The sequence below is a fragment of the Oncorhynchus mykiss genome, chromosome 18, assembly GCF_057628025.1.
Source record: "Oncorhynchus mykiss isolate SJ-2025 chromosome 18, ASM5762802v1, whole genome shotgun sequence".
NCBI classification, from domain to species: Eukaryota; Metazoa; Chordata; class Actinopteri; order Salmoniformes; family Salmonidae; genus Oncorhynchus; species Oncorhynchus mykiss.
The window spans coordinates 27,125,994-27,143,946 of NC_143039.1; the positions used below are offsets into that span (position 1 = coordinate 27,125,994).

At 45.3% G+C, this 17,953-nt stretch overlaps 2 protein-coding genes across 3 annotated transcripts; both read right to left on the reverse strand.

Moving 5' to 3' along the window:
* Positions 1-58: 58 nt before the first annotated feature.
* On the reverse strand, positions 59-10,621 carry LOC110497085 (thrombospondin-type laminin G domain and EAR repeat-containing protein-like). 2 transcript variants are annotated; one of them, XM_090208030.1, is made up of 13 exons: positions 10,218-10,621; positions 8,568-8,803; positions 7,999-8,438; positions 7,782-7,875; positions 7,423-7,579; positions 6,983-7,114; positions 6,420-6,490; positions 3,486-3,647; positions 3,198-3,402; positions 2,187-2,419; positions 1,521-1,699; positions 1,326-1,427; positions 59-1,179 (listed from the first exon to the last, which is right to left on the reverse strand). In XM_090208030.1, exons 1-13 carry the CDS (start codon positions 10,306-10,308, stop codon positions 1,026-1,028), a joined length of 2,256 nt encoding a protein of 751 aa, XP_090064156.1. In that variant the 5' UTR covers positions 10,309-10,621; the 3' UTR covers positions 59-1,025. The 2 variants fall into 2 exon arrangements, with proteins under 2 accessions (XP_090064156.1, XP_036808101.2); XM_036952206.2 differs by having other exon boundaries at positions 7,782-7,872; positions 10,218-10,565.
* A 1,629-nt stretch (positions 10,622-12,250) lies between these two features.
* On the reverse strand, positions 12,251-15,183 carry LOC110495764 (small ubiquitin-related modifier 3). Its single transcript, XM_021571180.3, has 4 exons — positions 14,992-15,183; positions 13,960-14,088; positions 13,713-13,784; positions 12,251-13,459 (listed from the first exon to the last, which is right to left on the reverse strand). Exons 1-4 carry the CDS (start codon positions 15,010-15,012, stop codon positions 13,397-13,399), a joined length of 285 nt encoding a protein of 94 aa, XP_021426855.1. The 5' UTR covers positions 15,013-15,183; the 3' UTR covers positions 12,251-13,396.
* Between the last annotated feature and the right edge of the window lie 2,770 nt (positions 15,184-17,953).

Here is a 17,953-nt window from a genome sequence, read left to right on the forward strand (position 1 = left end):
TGTTGTTGTTGTTGCATTATGTACAGCTTGTAACCTATAAACATGTTCAGGGATTATATGCCATTTATACACACCTTTATTTCTGTTATTATGCTCTCGTGTTATCGTATGTACAGTATATTCATTGCCTTTCATTTCCTTCAACAGAACTATTACCATTCCACTACCTCTCCCACTTTTCATCCCCATGTTCATCTTCCTCAGTGTGTTTAAAGCTCCTGTGTGTTAACTCTTAGGCAGCTTTATTCCCCTCTAACCGGGGACGGTGTCGGTGAGTCACAAACCAGTAAAATACCTGGAGCCGGATTACTCTCTTTCACTCTGTATCCAGTAGTTAGAAGTAGTTTTGCGAGCCATTGCTAACTAGCATTACTGCAATGACTGGAAGTCTATGGTATCTACTAGCATGCTAGCAGTTACCATAGACTACCAGTAATTGCGCTAACGCGAGTTAGCAACTTCTTTCAACTGCATGCAGAGACATAAAAATGGTATCCATGAGTTTATCTGACTCTGAAGAAGTCGATAAAGGGCTAGGTTAAATAAATACAAAAATTGCCAAAATCCTGAAGTATCTCTTTTAGGTTTCTGGACGTTGGTTGAAGTGGTGAACAGCTTTTACAGAAAATGCAGATTGGGCAAAAGCCGTGGAACTCTACAGTTTCCATTCACTACTCCCCTAGTATGGGACCCGCTTAAATATAGATTTCATAAAATCATTCTGAAACAATATTCTTACATAAGCGGTAGAATTTGCAGTAAGACACAAATGAAACATAATGTATTTTTTACACATTTCTATTACCTCAATAAATAATTTTCACAAAATTATAGGCAACAAATATGACTACGGTTAAAGTTATATACAGTACTTACACACAAACATGTGTATCTACTAATACTCTCTCTTTCTCTGCAAATGTGGCCCAGTACAACAACATAATGTAACATTCATTATTACATCAGTTGAGATTTCATTTTGTATGTTTCTCCATGTTGTCCCTGATATGACATTGTGTCACGTGTCAGTGTGTTTTCAGACGGAAGACTTTGGAGAGAGGTGCTGTGGCGCTGGAGTAGATCAGATAGGAATCCTCTCCGGAAGTAAAGAATTCCCAGTCGCTGCATCCGATGGTGGGGAGCCGGTGAATGGGAACAAACCCCTCGTATCCCTGCCACCTGCGCTCATCCATGTCACGTTCAAGTTCAAAACACAAATCGTGATAATGATGAGTTTATAACATATCACCATAATATTTGTAAATTCACATATCACCCATTCAATTATAGCACCATGACCAATTCTCGTGTATTCATGTGAATACCTGTAGATAATGCTGTTCAGAGAGTGAGACTCTCCATCAAAGGAGTTTGCAACAACCAGGTAACTCTCCTCTCCTACTGTGAAGAACTCCCAGTCAACAGCACTGAAGGGGGAGACAGATCGAGAAATGAGAGAGGGAAGGAAGAGAGAGGAGAGGTGGGGGGAAATGTGCACTTGTATGAAGGTGCATGTGTACCTGTATGTGACTATGTCCTGAAAACGCAGGAACAGCTGAGAGCTCATGTCCAGCTCGTAGATGGTCGAGTTGATGGCATAGCGACCGGGGCCATTGCCATGGAGTTGGTGTCCGTTAGCAACCACCAGGAAGACCCTGCTGCCGATCTGGAACATCTCCCAGTCTGTGGCACAGAACGTCTGAGAGAGAGAGACAGAGACAGAGAGGCAGAGAGACAGAGAGACAGAGAGAGAGAGAGAGAGAGAGAGACAGAGAGACAGACAGACAGACAGACAGACAGACAGACAGACAGACAGACAGACAGACAGACAGACAGACAGACAGAGGAAGAAATTAAAGAAAGAGAGACCATAGAATAATGCCAACACTGGAATTCCCTCCCAATCAAAGCTGAGTCTTTTTGTGGTTTCAATCTGCCTGTCAGTCAACTTCACCTCACATGTGTTTCCATTCAAATGTCAGATTCACTATCAGTTATCTGTCAAAGCTGGATCTAACATGCAAATTCGGCCCCGCTATACATGGTCTATTTTTGTCCTCTCTTAGTTCCGTGGTGTGGGTGGTTGTGCTGTTTTAGGATTTCTGCCAATCTACCCCCCTCGCTCTCTTCCCCCTTGCCAACCCCCCCTCTGTCTCTTCCTTCTACTTCACCTTCATCTCTCTCACCTTAATAGTCTGAAACAAGCGGAAACTTCCATCCACCCAGACATAGATGACCGAGTCAACGTGAGTGGTCTGTCCGTCAAACGCATTCGCCACAGCCAGGAAGTGGTAGGGTCCGACCGTGAAGGCCTCCCAGTCGTAAGCCCCAGAGGTCCGCAGGGCCTGGTGTGGTACAAACAGCTGCGTACCACGGTCCCACTTGTAGACCACACTGTCTATGGTGTGGTTGGTATTACCTAGAGGAAGGGAGGGGGTAGGTAGAGGATGAGATAATTGCAACTGAGTTACTAGTATTTCAACTCATCACAGGAGGCTGCTAGGGGGAGGACGGCTCACAATAATGTCTGGAATGGAGGAAATGAAATGTGGTAAACATGTGTTTGATGAGTTCTGTACCATTCCATTATTCCATTGCAGCCATTATTATGAACCCGTCCTCCCCAATTAAGGTGCCATCAACCTGCTGTGCAGCTCATGTACCGTAACTGAGTTGAACATACTCTTTACAAAGATTTGGCCGCAGCCAGTTCCTACCTTGTCTGTGGTTGGCCGTAACCAGTTCCTACCTTGTCTGTGGTTGGCCGTAGCCAGTTCCTACCTTGTCTGTGGTTGGCCGTAGCCAGTTCCTACCTTGTCTGTGGTTGGCCGTAACCAGTTCCTACCTTGTCTGTGGTTGGCCGTAGCCAGTTCCTACCTTGTCTGTGGTTGGCCGTAGCCAGTTCCTACCTTGTCTGTGGTTGGCCGTAACCAGTTCCTACCTTGTCTGTGGTTGGCCGTAGCCAGTTCCTACCTTGTCTGTGGTTGGCTGTAACCAATTCCTACCTTGTCTGTGGTTGGCCGTAACCAATTCCTACCTTGTCTGTGGTTGGCTGTAACCAGTTCCTACCTTGTCTGTGGTTGGCTGTAACCAGTTCCTACCTTGTCTGTGGTTGGCCGTAGCCAGTTCCTACCTTGTCTGTGGTTGGCCGTAACCAGTTCCTACCTTGTCTGTGGTTGGCCGTAGCCAGTTCCTACCTTGTCTGTGGTTGGCCACGGCGAGGTAGGTGTGTCCTTGGATGCGGAAGGCCTCCCAGTCCCGTGCACAGTGTGTCTGGAGCGCCTGGTAATGAACAAACCTCTGTGTCTTTTTATTCCACCTGTAGATCACTGACAGTTCATCTTTCTCCACTGTCTCCTCCTTCCCTGTGCTCTCCCTGGAGTTAGACACCACCAGGAATATCTACAACAAGTTAAATCAACAAATGAACAAATACAATTGGATTTCAAAGTGTATTTAAACATCTCTAAGATGTCTCCCTGTACCTTCTTCCCCATCGTAAAGTGTCTCCAGGAGAGAGCTCCATGTGTGCTGATCTTCTGGTAAAGGTGAAAGCCTCCATCTCTCCAGAGGTAGACTGCAGAGCCCAGGGAGGGGGAGCGGTGGGCCATTGCTGCCATCAAACCCAGCCCTTGTACACTGAACACCTAGACATCGCAGACAGATGGACAGACAGAGCGATAGAGAGAGAGACACGTTGAAAACCCGTTGAATCGACAACTACGTGTTAATTTAAACAAATATAATAAGCTCAGCAAAAAAGAAACGTCCCTTTTTCAGGACCCTGTCTTTTAAAGATAATTCGTAAAAATCCAAATAACTTCACAGATATTCATTGTAAAGGGTTTAAACACTGTTTCCCATGCTTGTTCAATGAACCAGGAACCAAACCAAACCAAAAAAATTATGAACATGCACCTGTGGAACGGTCTTTAAGACACTAACAGCTTACAGACGGTAGGCAATTAAGGTCACAGTTATGAAAACTTAGGACACTCTGAAAAACACTAAAAGAAAGATGCCCAGGGTCCCTGCTCATCTGTGTGAACGTGCCTTAGGTATGCTGCAAGGAGGCATGAGGACTGCAGATGTGGCCAGGGCAATAAATTGCAATGTCCGTACTGTGAGACGCCTAAGACAGCGCTACAGGGAGACAGGACAGACAGCTGATCGTCCTCGCAGTGGCAGACCACATGTAACAACACCTGCACAGGATCGGTACATCCGAACATCACACCTGCGGGACAGGTACAGGATGGCAACAACAACTGCCCAAGTTACAGCAGGAATGCACAATCCCTCCATCAGTGCTCAGAATGTCCACAATAGGCTGAGAGAGGCTGGACTGAGGGCTTGTAGGCCTGTTGTAAGGCAGGACTTCACCAGACATCACCGGCAACAACATCGCCTATGGGAAAAAACCCACCGTCGCTGGACCAGACAGGACTGGCAAAAAGTGCTCTTCACTGACGAGTCGCAGTCTTGTCTCACCAGGTGTGATGGTCGGATTTGCGTTTATCGTCGAAGGAATGAGCATTACACCGAGGCCTGTACCTCGGAGCGGGATAGATTTGGAGGTGGAGGGTCGGTCATGGTTTGGGGCGGTGTGTCACAGCATCATCAGACGGAGCTTGTTGTCATTGCAGGCAATCTCAACGCTGTGTGTTACAGGGAAGACATCCTCCTCCCTCATGTGGTACCCTTCCTGCAGGCTCATCCTGACATGACCCTCCAGCATGACAATGCCACCAGCCATACTGCTCGTTCTGTGTGTGATTTCCTGCAAGACAGGAATGTCAGTGTTCTGCCATGGCCAGCGAAGAGCCCTGATCTCAATCCCATTGAGCACGTCTCAGACCTGTTGGATCGGAGGGTGAGGGCTAGGGCCATTCCTCACAGAAATGTCCGGGAACTTGCAGGTGCCTTGGTGGAAGAGTGGGGTGTGGGGTAACATCTCACAGCAAGAACTGGCAAATCTGGTGCAGTCCATGAGGAGGAGATGCATTGCAGTACTTAATGCAGCTGGTGTCCACACCAGATACTGACTGTTACTTTCGATTTTGACCCCCCCTTTGTTCAGGGACACATTATTCCATTTCATACTTATGTTAGTTCAGTTTATGTCTCATCTTGTTATGTTCATACAAATATTTCACATGTTAAGTTATAGGAAAATAAACTCAGTTGACAGTGAGAGGACGTTTCTTTTTTTGCTGAGTTTATATTCATATTAAGAAAATATATTTAAAATATATGACCAAAAGTATGTGGACACCTGCTTGTCAAACATCTCATTCAGAAATCATGGGCATTAATACGGAGTTGGTCCCCCCTTTGCTGCTATAACAGCCTCCACTCTTCTGGGAAGGCTTTCTACTAGATGTTGGAACATTGCTTGCTTCCAATCAGCCACAAGAGCATTAGTGAGGTCGGGCACTGATGTTTGGCGATTAGGCCTGGCTCGCAGTCGGCGTTCCAATTCATCCCAAAGGTGTTGAATGTGGTTGAGGTCAGGGCTCTGTGTAGGCCATTCAAGTTCTTCCACACAGATCTTGACAAACCATTTCTGTATAGACCTTGCTTTGTGCACGGGGGGCATTGTCATGCTGAAACAGGAAAGGGCCTTCCCCAAACTTTTGCCACAAAGTTGGAAGCACAGAATCATCTAGAATGTCATTGTATGCTGTAGCGTTAAGATTTCCCTTCACTGGAACTAAGGGGCCTAGCTCGAACCATGAAAATCAGCCCCGGTACATTATTCCTCCTCCACCAAACTTTACAGTTGGCACTTTGCATTGGAGCAGGTAGCGTTCTCCTGGCATCCACCAAACCCAGATTCATCTGTTGGACTGTCAGATGGTGAAGTGTGATTCATCACTCCAGAGAACGCATTTCCACTGCTCCAGAGTCCAAAGGCGTCGACCTTTACACCACTCCAGCCGACGGTTGGCATTGCGCATGGTGATCTTAGGCTTGTGTGCGGCTGCTCTGCCATGGACCCCATTTCATGAAGCTCCAGACAAACAGTTCTTGTGCTGACGTTGCTTCCAGAGGCAGTTTGAACAAACATGATTTTTTACGCACCTCGTGCTTCAGCACTCGGCGGTCCCGTTTTGTGTGCTTGTGGTTTTGTGAGCTTGCGGCTGAGCCGGTTTTGCTCCTAGACGTTTCCACTTCACAATAACAGCACTTACAGTTGACCGGGGCTGCTCTAGCAGGGCAGAGTTTTTAAGAACTGACTTATTGGAAAGGTGGCATCCTATGATGGTGCTATGTTGAAAGTCACTGAGCTCTTCAATGTTTGTTGATGGAGATTGCATGGCTGTGTGCTCAATTTTATACACCTGTCAGCCATGGATGTGGCTGAAATAGCTGAATCCACTAATTTGAAGGGATGTATGTGTATGTATATGTTTTACCTCAATATCATACGTCTCTGAACTGGTGGAGAGGACCTGCTGCTCCAAGACATAGTCTAGTCTCTGGGACTCTGTAGAAGAGATGGAGAGGTCAGAGAGAGAGACGGAGAGGTCAGAGAGAGAGATGGAGAGGTCAGAGAGAGAGATGGAGAGGTCAGAGAGAGAGAGAGAGAGAGAGGTCAGAGAGAGAGATGGAGAGGTCAGAGAGAGAGAGAGAGAGGTCAGAGAGAGAGATGGAGAGATGGAGAGGTCAGAGAGAGAGAGAGATCAGAGAGAGAGATGGAGAGGTCAGAGAGAGAGAGAGATGGAGAGGTCAGAGAGAGAGATGGAGAGGTCAGAGAGAGAGAGAGAAAGAGAGGTCAGAGTGAGTAGAGAGAGAGGTCAGAGAGAGAGATGGAGAGGTCAGAGAGAGAGGTCAGAGAGAGAGAGAGGTCAGAGAGAGAGAGAGAGAGGTCAGAGAGAGAGAGGTCAGAGAGAGAGAGAGAGGTCAGAGAGAGGTCAGAGAGAGAGAGAGAGAGGTCAGAGAGAGAGAGAGAGAGAGAGAGAGAGAGTGGAGTACCCACCTTGCAGCATGGGGACCCAGAGTGCACCGTCACAGAGGTAGAGAGCTCTCCTGATGGGGTTGAACCACAGCTGTCCTCTTACTGAACTGGAACAGGACTTCTCCAGCCCCACAGACACCCGCACCTCTGACTCTGGGGGGGTAGAAGGGAAAGGAGGGGGGTGGAGGGGGAGGGAGGTAGAGGATGGGAAGGGGTAGAGGGGGAAGGAGGGGGGTAGAGTGTAGTGGGGGTAGAGGGGGAAGGGGGGAGTAGAGTGTGGGAGGGGGTAGAGGGGGAAGGAGGGGGGTAGAGTGTAGGGGGGGTAGAGGGGGAAGGGGGCAGTAGGGGATAGACGTACAGGGTGAGGCAGGACAGGGGAGAGAGAAAAAAAGAGTCAGAGAAAAGAGTCACATTTGTGAGAGAGATCAGGGGACAGTGAAAATAGGAGAGAAACAGTATACCATATGAAGGCAGCGTGAGGTCACTCCTAGTCTCTTTTTGTGGTAGGTCTAGCAGTACCGCAGGCACAGACAGCTCTGCCAGCCCGGGGTTGGAGGATGGGCAGACACGAGGGGTGGCATCAGAGCCTGGCACCAGGACCAGCTGTCTGATCAGACCCTGGGACGGAGGGAGGGAGGGACAGGGGGAGGGAGGAGCGGAGAGGAAAGGAGAGAAGTAGAGAGAAGCAAGTTATATGGAGAGTGTTGGCATAACCCATTGTGTCACTCTTATCAAGCCATCATGTAGCCATTACTACTAGTGTAAATCTAGTGTACAAAGGTTCTAAAGAGAGAGGGTTGTCGTGTGTGTTGGTTCTTACTGAGAACAGGCCATTCCATCTCCCTCGGCTGCCGATGTGGAATCTGGAACCCTGAACACTAAGGTCAGAGGGCAACGACTTGGAGTGAACCCTGCTGAACACATATGATGACATCATCATTACAGAAATGTAATACAGACAGACGGACAAACAGACAGAGAAAAAGGATACATAGAAAGAGAGAGCGAAAGAAGGAGAGCCAGAGAAAGCAACTCACAGTTCCAGGTGTGTGTTGCAGTCCACAGTGAGAGTAGCGTAGTGTCCGCTAAATGCTAAAACCAACGTGTGCCAGCGATCATCAGCCAATTCGATGCCTCGGAAAACCCAGTGCGCCATGACCCCCCCGCTGCGACCTCTGAACAGGAAGTAGAGTCTGTCTCTGGAGAACCGCAGGCCAATCAGAAGCCGTCCCTGACTGTTGCTGTTCTCTCCATCTCTACTTCCCTTCCTCTTCTCTCCGTCCATTAGTCTTTCTCCCCCTCCATCTGTCTCTCCATCCCGCTCTTCATCACTCTCGTCATCCCTCCCTCCTCGTTCTCCATCCTTCTCTCTGTACCAATCTCCATCAGTTCCTCCCTGTGTCTCCCCCTTCCTCTTTCCAATCCTTGCGTCCTCTTCTTCCTTTTCCTCCACCACAGAAAATATGTACTCGTTTTTCTGAAAGACAAGATGAGACAGATCATCACACAGTGGGAAGAGGCAATAAAAAAAATACACTGAACCTTCCCCACGTCATCGATGATGTCACTTCCTGCTCTAATGCTGTTTCTAACCCCTGGCCCTTACCTTAGGGGCGACGAGGCTGACCTTCAAGGTGGTGACGATGGAGAACTCTCTGGGGAAGAGGTGACAGTTGACGAGGTGCTGGGAGGACGGGAAGTCCAGGGAAGGGTGAGGACGGGACAGACGAACACCCCTCACACCCCCAGACTGGATCAGATGCACCCCCCCTCCTGTTACCCCCCTCACCCCCTCCCCTGCCCTGGAGAGAACACGGGACAGAAGGTCCAGGGGGAGCATGTCTACGGGGAGAGAGAAAGAGTAAGAAAGTGAGAGAGAGGGGGAGAGAAAGAGTAAGAAAGTGAGAGAGTGGGGGAGAGAAAGAGTAAGAAAGTGAGAGAGAGGGGGAGAGAAAGAGTAAGAAAGTGTGAGAGAGGGGGAGAGAAAGAGTAAGAAAGTGTGAGAGAGGGGGAGAGAAAGAGTAAGAAAGTGTGAGAGAGGGGGAGAGAAAGAGTAAGAAAGTGAGAGAGAGGGGGAGAGAAAGAGTAAGAAAGTGAGAGAGGGGGAGAGAAAGAGTAAGAAAGTGAGAGAGAGGGGGAGAAAAAGAGTAAGAAAGGGAGAGAGAGGGGGAGAGAAAGAGTAAGAAAGTGAGAGAGAGGGGGAGAGAAAGAGTAAGAAAGGGAGAGAGAGGGGGAGAGAAAGAGTAAGAAAGTGAGAGAGAGGGGGAGAGAAAGAGTAAGAAAGGGAAAGAGAGGGGGAGAGAAAGAGTAAGAAAGGGAGAGAGGGGGAGAGAAAGAGTAAGAAAGGGAGAGAGGGGAGAGAAAGAGTAAGAAAGGGAGAGAGAGGGGGAGAGAAAGCAAGTAAAAAAGAGGGAGAGGGGGAGAGAGAGGGGGGAGAGAGGGCGAGAGAGGGGGGGGAGTGAGAGAGGGGAGGGGGAGAGCGAGAGAGAGAGAGAGAGAGAAAGGGGGAGAGAGAGTTAGCATTTCCTAAATAGTGGGAAACTGATGGTGAGAGCAGCAAGATGAGGTGTTGGAGTTTCTTGTGTATTCATGATATCAGGTAAGGTTAGTCAGAGTTTACGGGATGGCTGGGAAATGTCTGGTAGGTTTTTGGCATGATCTGCACATTCACAGGGTTATCTGTGCATGAGTGATTTGCATCAAAGTTTTGGCAAATCAAGTTAAACACATCAAACACTCACGCACACGGCTGATATCTCTCTGACACACACACAAACACACACACAGTGGTGGGAAATGTACTCAATTGTCATACTTGAGTAAAAGTATAGATACATTCATAGAAAGTTACTCGAGTAAAAGTAAGTCACCCAGTAAAATAATACTTGAGTCAATGTCCAAAAGTATTTAGTTCTAAATGTAATTGCTAAAATATACTTAAGTATCAATTTTCTTATATTAAGCAAAGCATACACCACCATTTTCCTGTCCTGCTCAGCATTCAAAATGTAACAAGTACTTTTGGGTGTCAAGGAAAATGTAATGAGTTACTATTTGAAGTAGCATCCCTACTGCATGCAAACAAGAGAAAGAAAAAGTGGTGTGTTTAATGCCACTCTACAGTATAATCTGAGAGAGCCGCTATCGGACAGGAAGTACAATGTTATGTGTCACAATCAAATGTGTCCCCGGATAGGTTACAACACCCACACACACGCCGATATTATCATAGCGCATTTAACGGAATCGAACGTACCCCTGCATGGTCTCCGTGTCTCTGCAGCTGCGTTGATGACCCTTAACCCGAGAAACAGCAGCAGAGGCAACAGCAGCATCGGCGATGACATCCCAGCTTGCTCCAGCCAATCACAAACACTGTGACTGATCCGAACGCCAATTGACGCTCATCTACAACACGCGTGTGTAAGTATGTGTGGGGTAGCGTGTACGTTTGTGTGTGAGGTGTGTCTAGAGAGTGTCCGTAGAAAGCATCATCTTCCAACAAACAGAGTCCAGATGACAAAGTAAAGCTTGGATCTAAACTACTCTACAACATCTGACTTCAGCCGAGGCAGACAGGCAGGCTCCTAAATGAGTTAGTTCTGTCTGGTCCGGCCCCTTCTCTTATATACCAGGCCCATGCAAATCACTAACCAGTCTGTCAATCATTTCACAGAGTAGAACAGAAGCCGACTGTATCACTCACATACTCTTCTGAGAGTGTGTGTGTGTGTGTGTGAGCAAGAGCAAGATGTATACCTAAGGTGGAGTTGTATGGGCCATAGATACAGAGATAAAGAGCTGTACTACAAAATAACCTTATATTAGGTAAACACCATATAGTCCAAGTAGTCATTTTTAAAAAGGGAAAAAATAATTTTGAAAACATGCGTACCACCGGTGACCTCTGCTCCACCAAGAGTGCTTGATACCGGCTAAGCTATTACCATATTAACCAAGATCCCTGTTATTAGGACCTTTATTATTGTAGTAGCTGAGGAGTGGATGACTATGTACGTGAGTTTGTTTATGTAAGACAGCTGTCCTCATAAAGGATTTTCTAATATTGCATTCTGAGAAAATGTAATAAAAATTGTAGAAGGGAATTAGGTACAACTCTCAGGTGCAGAGCTGGGAGGTTGGACCAATGTGTGTCTGTGTACATGTGTATTTTAGCCATGCCCAGGCTTCAAATAGCTATTCCGATACAGATCAAGGAGAGAAAGGAGGGGTGTTCACTCTTTGTTATACACTTTAACTGCTCTGTTTTTCCTTTTCTTCAAGAGCAGGTTTGTGCACTTTTGCAGATCAGTGGGCAGGAGGAAGATGTTCTATAGACTAGTCTAGTGTTTCTCCTAGCCATTTCTTTTCAAGGCTACAGGATCTGACAGGATCATGATGATAACTTTCTTCCTTCTTGTATCTCTCTATCCCATCAGGCTATCAATCGACTGTGCTTAATCTGACTGCATCAGCCAATCACACAGAGCGATTTAACATCCTGACAGATGGCTGACCGCAGGCAGAGATGTAATGAAAACAGAGGGAGATTCTCCTCCGTCCTCTCCTTTTGAAAACGGTCAAAGATTATCGAGAAAAAACAAATGCAGTTGTATTCAATTATACTCCTTCTACGCTAGGATGTCATTTACAGAGGAATCCCAAAATAAGAGTCCAAAGTGGTCAAAATTAATTTGAATGTATTTAGTATTTAAATGTAAGCATGCAGGTGCTCCAAGAAAACAGCAGCTTATTCAAAGGAGGGTAGTGGATTTCGGCAGAGAAGACCCCAAGGATGAACTTGTGCTTCCTCCATGGGAAGACTTCAAGGACAAGAGGTAGACTTCTCCATTCACCTAATAACAAACTGACACAGTCCTCAACCACTTATCGGTTTCCGGAGGAAAGGACGGCTTTGGCCCAAATTAGAATCTAATCACAGCGGTTAAACGCTTGAACAGAAACATACAAGCACACAAATACAGGCACTCGGGATAATGTCCTCACTTTACTTCTGCTGAATTGGGACCTGCTGATAGAAAGGGAAGACAGACAACTGTACCAATAGACAGTAGCACCCCCTGCTGGTCTTTTTATGCAGCTGAGAATACATTTCAGCTACAGTACTTTCAAATAGTGCTGGATAGGGTCCAACATACACAATTGGTAGTAGATACGACTATAAACAATACATTGAACATACAATTCATGATTCTCATGTGTAACTGGCAGTCCACTGAATGAGCCCATTTTATATCACACTTTTAAAGGAGGAGCCGTGACAAGGAGTCTGAGTACCAAACTATATTTATTGTTTACAGTAGTAAAAGACGCCAAACAATGTACAAATCAGTAGAGAAACCAAACAAATACCATATGACAAAACATGTGGGTAAAGAACTTAACTGCCCCTCCCCTTATGCTCCAAGTAGACGTAGCCCCTAACCACAGACCTAGGATCAGAAAACCAGAACCCCCAAAACATTAACCAGTCCGGGGATGCAAATGATCTGACCCTGTATCAGTGTTCAAGGATGACTTCTCCCTCCTGCCTTACACCCCCACCCAAACACCGAAAGCAGAGTCACTGACAGGGCTGCTGTATGAACTGACCACTGAAAAAAGAAAGAAATGGCCCCATATGGTATCAGGGAATATTCCCGTTTGACTGCCCTAAAAAACTAGGGGTGCATCTCAACAGTATAAGTAGCTTCCTTGAGACAAGGGTTCTCCTCGTAAAACTGACACTAAAGAACTGGACATGTGAAAGCATATTCCATGGTCAGCATCCACCTTAGCCTGAATGTTCAGATCGGTGCCAAATTAAGGAGAGGGAACATAAGACTTGAGATGCACCCTTGGAAAAACCAGGGCGTCCCCCATGTCAAACCATTGGAAGGGTCCAGAAGCCACCCCCTAACACCTAGGCACTTCGTGTAGATTTAAGGTGTTGGATAAATACAAAACACTACACGTGGCTTAGGTGTAGGGGGTTGTTTCTAGATCAAAACTCATGATTCTTAACATTGGAAAGACCCAGAAGCTGTCCAAGACAGTTCAAGAGTTCAATGTTGACTAAGACAGACATTTGAAGGGAGCCCTCCCCCCACCCCATCCAAAAACGCACCAGACATCTTTTAAAATAAGATCAAGGAAACAGACGATGGGGAAGCCTCAAAATAGAAGTTGCCCCTTACCACAGATCTAGGATCAGCTCATCGTGTCCTAAACCTAACCTCATCCAATATGGGGTAAACTAATAACTGACCTTAAATCAGTGTCTAGGGGGCAAATTCATCCCAATCCTACACCCCAGGACAAAACTGAGACAAACATTTTTTTTTAAAACAACAAAGGAACACAGAAGCTGAAGTGACTGGAGGAGAGGAGCAGTGGGCGTGGTTTGGGTATGTCAATCACTGTAACAGGAGGGGCTTAGCAGAGACCACCTGTCTGCTGTTGGAAAACATCTATGGTGTCTTCATCCTCCATCTCCAGCTAAAGAGAGAATTAACATGTGAGATGGAAGGAGAGAGGGATCTAGTAAAGAGTGATTCCATGAGGGGGATATGTAGTGGGAAGTACAGTGAGAAAGCAATCAAGTTCATTGAGAGCAGGTGTGCTTTAGTTGAGAGAATGATAATGGTGCTAGAGATGCTGTGCTTTAGAGTGATTAAGAACGGGCCAAGAGAAGTGAGTAGAGGGTGTTTCTAAAGAATATAGAGAGCTGCCAGTTGTCTGTGCAGTGTACCTGTGAAGGTGTGTCTGTCTCGTTGATTGGCTGTCCGTCAAACCTGAACCTGATCTGCCTTATCGAGAGCCCCTGCAGGAGAAAGAGGACACAAAAAAATACATGGGACAGATATTCCTCTAGTATTGGGAATCAGGTCAGCTCTTGATAATATTTCTGAGCAATGTTCAGTGTGCCCCCTGCTCCAGTCTTCGCCATTGAGGCGGCAGGTAGGAGGGCAAGGTGTCTGATTGGCGACTGTGCTGACCTGACGTTCGCAGTAGGCCTTCATCAGTTTGCTGAGCGGAGTGTGTCTCTTGATTTTGAACTGAACCACAGAGCCGTCCTGACCGGCTACCTTTAAGTTAATGTGGTCGTTCTCAGTCTTCACGCCCTCCTGAAACACAACCAAACAGCAATGAAAGGATTAACATTGTAGTTATTCAGTCTTCAATACACCTGTCTTGGAGAGCCAAACAATTGACTTGTACAACCACTGTTAAGACTCCTCACGTCTCTGGACGGTGTAGCAAGGTAGTGTTCTTGTCTGTAAAATTAGAGTTGCCTGCGGGTGGTACTGGGTCTGGGAAATGTGCGAAACCCGAAGGCTGTGACTGAAGCAGCCAGCTACTAGACCCAGGCGTTATCCGTAGCAAAACCCACGTTCCGCTTTTCCTAGTACCTCAAATCAAGAGAAAATATATGAATCCTGTATCAATCAGTGGTTAGGGACTATTTCGTGCAGACGAGATATGAACAAGCTAGCTAATTCTGGTCTTACCGGCGCCTGGCCAACGCCATGCGTGTTTACTGGCCTAGAAGATACAAACAGTGCGTTAACTAACTAATTATGTTATTTATCCATTTCAATAAGTGGATGCCGACGAATGCATCCAAATCACTCGAATATGGCTTCCAAATTGTGTCACATTTTGTGCCGCTACTATTGCGGCATTTAGCTAGCCAGCTGCTAGCGTGGTCTTTTTTCCACAAAGAAAAACCCGCTAACGCTATCCGTGTATTCAACTTCGAAATGTAAGTGGTATTTGTTTCAACAATTCTATTTTCTGGTTGAAATACTTCGCACAACATCTCCAATAGCTTGTATATCTGATCAACTTAGAAATATCGTATCCGGAGGCAGCACTCCATTCATTTAACTACGAAACAAACAGTGCGCCGATTCAGACAAACGTGCAAACCGGGCCATTTTTGATTGCATATTTCAGGCGCTATTCAGCATTAGACTGTTTCAATCACCTTAAATAGCCATCACATGTTGATAGCCGACTAGCCTTACCTTTGGTTTCTCCTCCGACATTTTGGTGGGTTTTCTTTAAAGGATTTGCGGGTTAAAATGTAATTTTGACTGTGTTTTCGTTTGCACCTCTTTAAGCTATATGCTCTTCTCCTCCGCAAACACGGGAACGCGCTTTGGTCTCTCGTTCCGCAGACACTGATTGGCGTTCGTGGAATCACGTGACATATTCTCTCGGACGCGGATTCGGGGACGCGCAATTCAGCCAAATACTCGGCCACGCGACATTAAGAACCCGCCAAAGACACGGCTAATGGTTAACCTTGGTTAATCTCAAATAAATACACACATTACACTCAGATCAAATTGAATTGGTCACATGCTTCGTAAACCGCAGGTGTAGACTACCATTACATTATTATTTACGGGTCCTTTTCCAATAATGCAGAGTTAAAGATACAACATTTAAATATTGACGCAAGGGATACACAGTAAATAACTATAATGAATAAACATAAAAAAATCGAACGTTATTTGTCACATGCGTCGAATACAACAAGTGTAGACCTTACCGTGAAATGCGTACTTTACAAGCCCCTAACCAACTGCAGATCAAGAAGAGTTGAAAAAAAATATTTACCAAATAAACTAAAGTAAAAAAAAATAAAAAGTAACACAATAAAATAACGAGGCTATATACAGGGGAACCGGACAGAGTCAATGTGCGGGGGTACAGGTTAGTCGAGGTAGGTAGGGGTGAAGTGACTATGCATAGATAATAAACAGCGAATAGCAGCGCAGCAGTGTACAAAACAAATGGGGGGGTCAATGTAAATAGTCCGGTGGCCATTTGATTAATTGTTCAGCAGTCTTATGGCTTGGGGGTAGAGCCTTTTGGTCCTAGACTTGGCGCTCCGGTACCGCTTCCCGTCTGACTTGGGTGACTGGAGTCTCTGAAAATGTATTAACATGGCTATGTACAGGGTGTACCATAATAATATTGTAAAATACAAATTATATCAAGCCAAATCTTCCATCATCATAATGGATAGAGAAATGGGGTGTATTCATTACATAATCCGTTTAATAACCAAATGGAAGCAAACTGAGAGTAGAGGGGTGATAGTGGATCTCCAGTCTCGTTGCCTACCTGAAACAAGGCTTTTGATGACCAATCGGGGGCGCCCCAACTCAACATGTAATTTCTCTCTTAAGGAAGAAAGGGAAGGATTGGAATGGGTAGGGATCGAGGCCTGGGTTCCAATTCCAGAAATATTCTCCCTCTCTCTGTGGCTCTGCTCATAGAAAATGCTTGAATAAAGAGTATACGTATCCTTGATAAAAAATAGTATATTGAGATTGAGTCAGAACTGCAGGAATTCCTGTTTATTTTTTATCTCTACTATTATTGAGGTTACGATCACATTTCTGATATGGTTGTTGTAGGTTTCTCACTATGAGGTAGAGGTTATAGTAGGAGCTAGGAGTTGATAAGATCCAAAGAGACAAGTCTTACATAGTGGAAAGTTTAATTTAAGTAAAAATAGATTTGCTCAAATCAACAGACAAAGGGTAGTTTATTACACAACTTGACATCAATAAAAAAATGGCTTAATTTGGCCTGACAAGATTCTAACGGAAGTAGCTGGTGTCTGTAATGAGAAAGCTGTCACAGGTAGAAATCTATTACTTAGATCTGACATTCTTTGTCTCATTGTACAAGGTGTGTACATTCTATATGGTAGGGTACATTTCTATCTGCAATTTTGAGAATTCAACTCTTCTGAACACCCTCCTATTTAAAGCTGCAATATGTAACTTTTTGGGCAACCAGACCAAATTCACATAGAAATGAAAGCAAGTCTAAGAAGCGGCAGACCTGTTGTATGTGCAATATTTCTATGCTTAGCGTAAGGAAAACATATTCCACAGCTGTTTAGATGGTACAATGATTCTCTAAACTATAGTCGCTTGTTTTGTCACAAACTGAAATTAGGTGAACTATTAGAATTTTTGCAAGCAGGAAATGGCAGAGGGATTTCTGCATAGTGCATCATTAAGTACAATTCTGGTTTAAATTAGGACAATACATCTATACAAGTTTATTGTTTGATGGAGTACAGGTGTGCACTGGACACATTAACAATAGATCACCATAAGATGAATGTACATAGAAAAGGTCAACTTTTCTGGAGTGCATCTTCTCAATCAAGTAGAGCATAGGCAAGATCTCCTATAACCAAGTAGTAACCCTCAAATACCAGCATGAGTTTATAATACAGTAGTAGTCACAGAAGGAAGATGGTATAAATAAGGTAAGTTGCTAAGGCTACTGCACCTTTCCACTGCTCTCACAGTCTGCACTGCAAGACATGTTCAGCACTGCACCACTCACCAAGCAGCGCAGAACTTGTTCTAGCTAAGCATTCGTAGAATACTTTGTTCATTACATTCAACACAATGTTTAATGACCTGTGTTACATGGGCAGATAATGTTGTATAAACAGGTTGTACCAAAACTTTGATCTAAGGCCAGTTTCATGTATTCTCCTCAAACGGTTAAAGAGATTGAACGGGATCTTAAGCACTTACACATTCGTAACATATTGTACGAATTGGAATTCGTAACATCATACGAATTGCAGGATTTTTTATTTTTTTTTGCAGGACGTAACATATTACGAAATAAGTGACGTTGTGCACATTATTTGGCGACCCGTTTTGGCTTGTGAGCGCTACATTCAAAACTACGGTCTGAAATGATACAAACACCTCTACTTTTGGTTTAAGGGAGGGTAAGCTGAGCATAGAACAGACAATAAGGTTAACAGTCCTTGGGGGGGGTCGAAGGTGAAAGGTCGAAGGTGAAGAGAAGGCAGGCAGTTGATAGTACAGTGTTCAAATATCAGCTCAAGAGAATTTGGAGTACGGGTTGAACCCACTGAGACCTGGGAAGGGAGAGACAAGGAATTAGAGATCATCTTTCATAATAAATTCCATCAGA

Bases quoted from the DNA above. Each gene is read 5' to 3' on its own strand.
- LOC110497085 (XM_090208030.1), bottom strand. From the start codon at position 10,308: ATGTCATCGCCGATGCTGCTGTTGCCTCTGCTGCTGTTTCTCGGGTTA. The intron at 6,491-6,982 runs GTGGGTACTCCA...TCTCTTCTACAG, and splicing joins CTGGGTCCCCATGCTGCAAG to AGTCCCAGAGACTAGACTAT. The intron at 1,700-2,186 runs GTGAGAGAGATG...TCTCTCTCTCAG, and splicing joins GCTTGTTTCAGACTATTAAG to ACGTTCTGTGCCACAGACTG.
- LOC110495764 (XM_021571180.3), bottom strand. From the start codon at position 15,012: ATGTCGGAGGAGAAACCAAAG. The intron at 14,089-14,991 runs GTAAGGCTAGTC...GTTGTGTTTCAG, and splicing joins TGTCGGAGGAGAAACCAAAG to GAGGGCGTGAAGACTGAGAA. The intron at 13,785-13,959 runs GTCAGCACAGTC...TTTCTCCTGCAG, and splicing joins AGGCCTACTGCGAACGTCAG to GGGCTCTCGATAAGGCAGAT.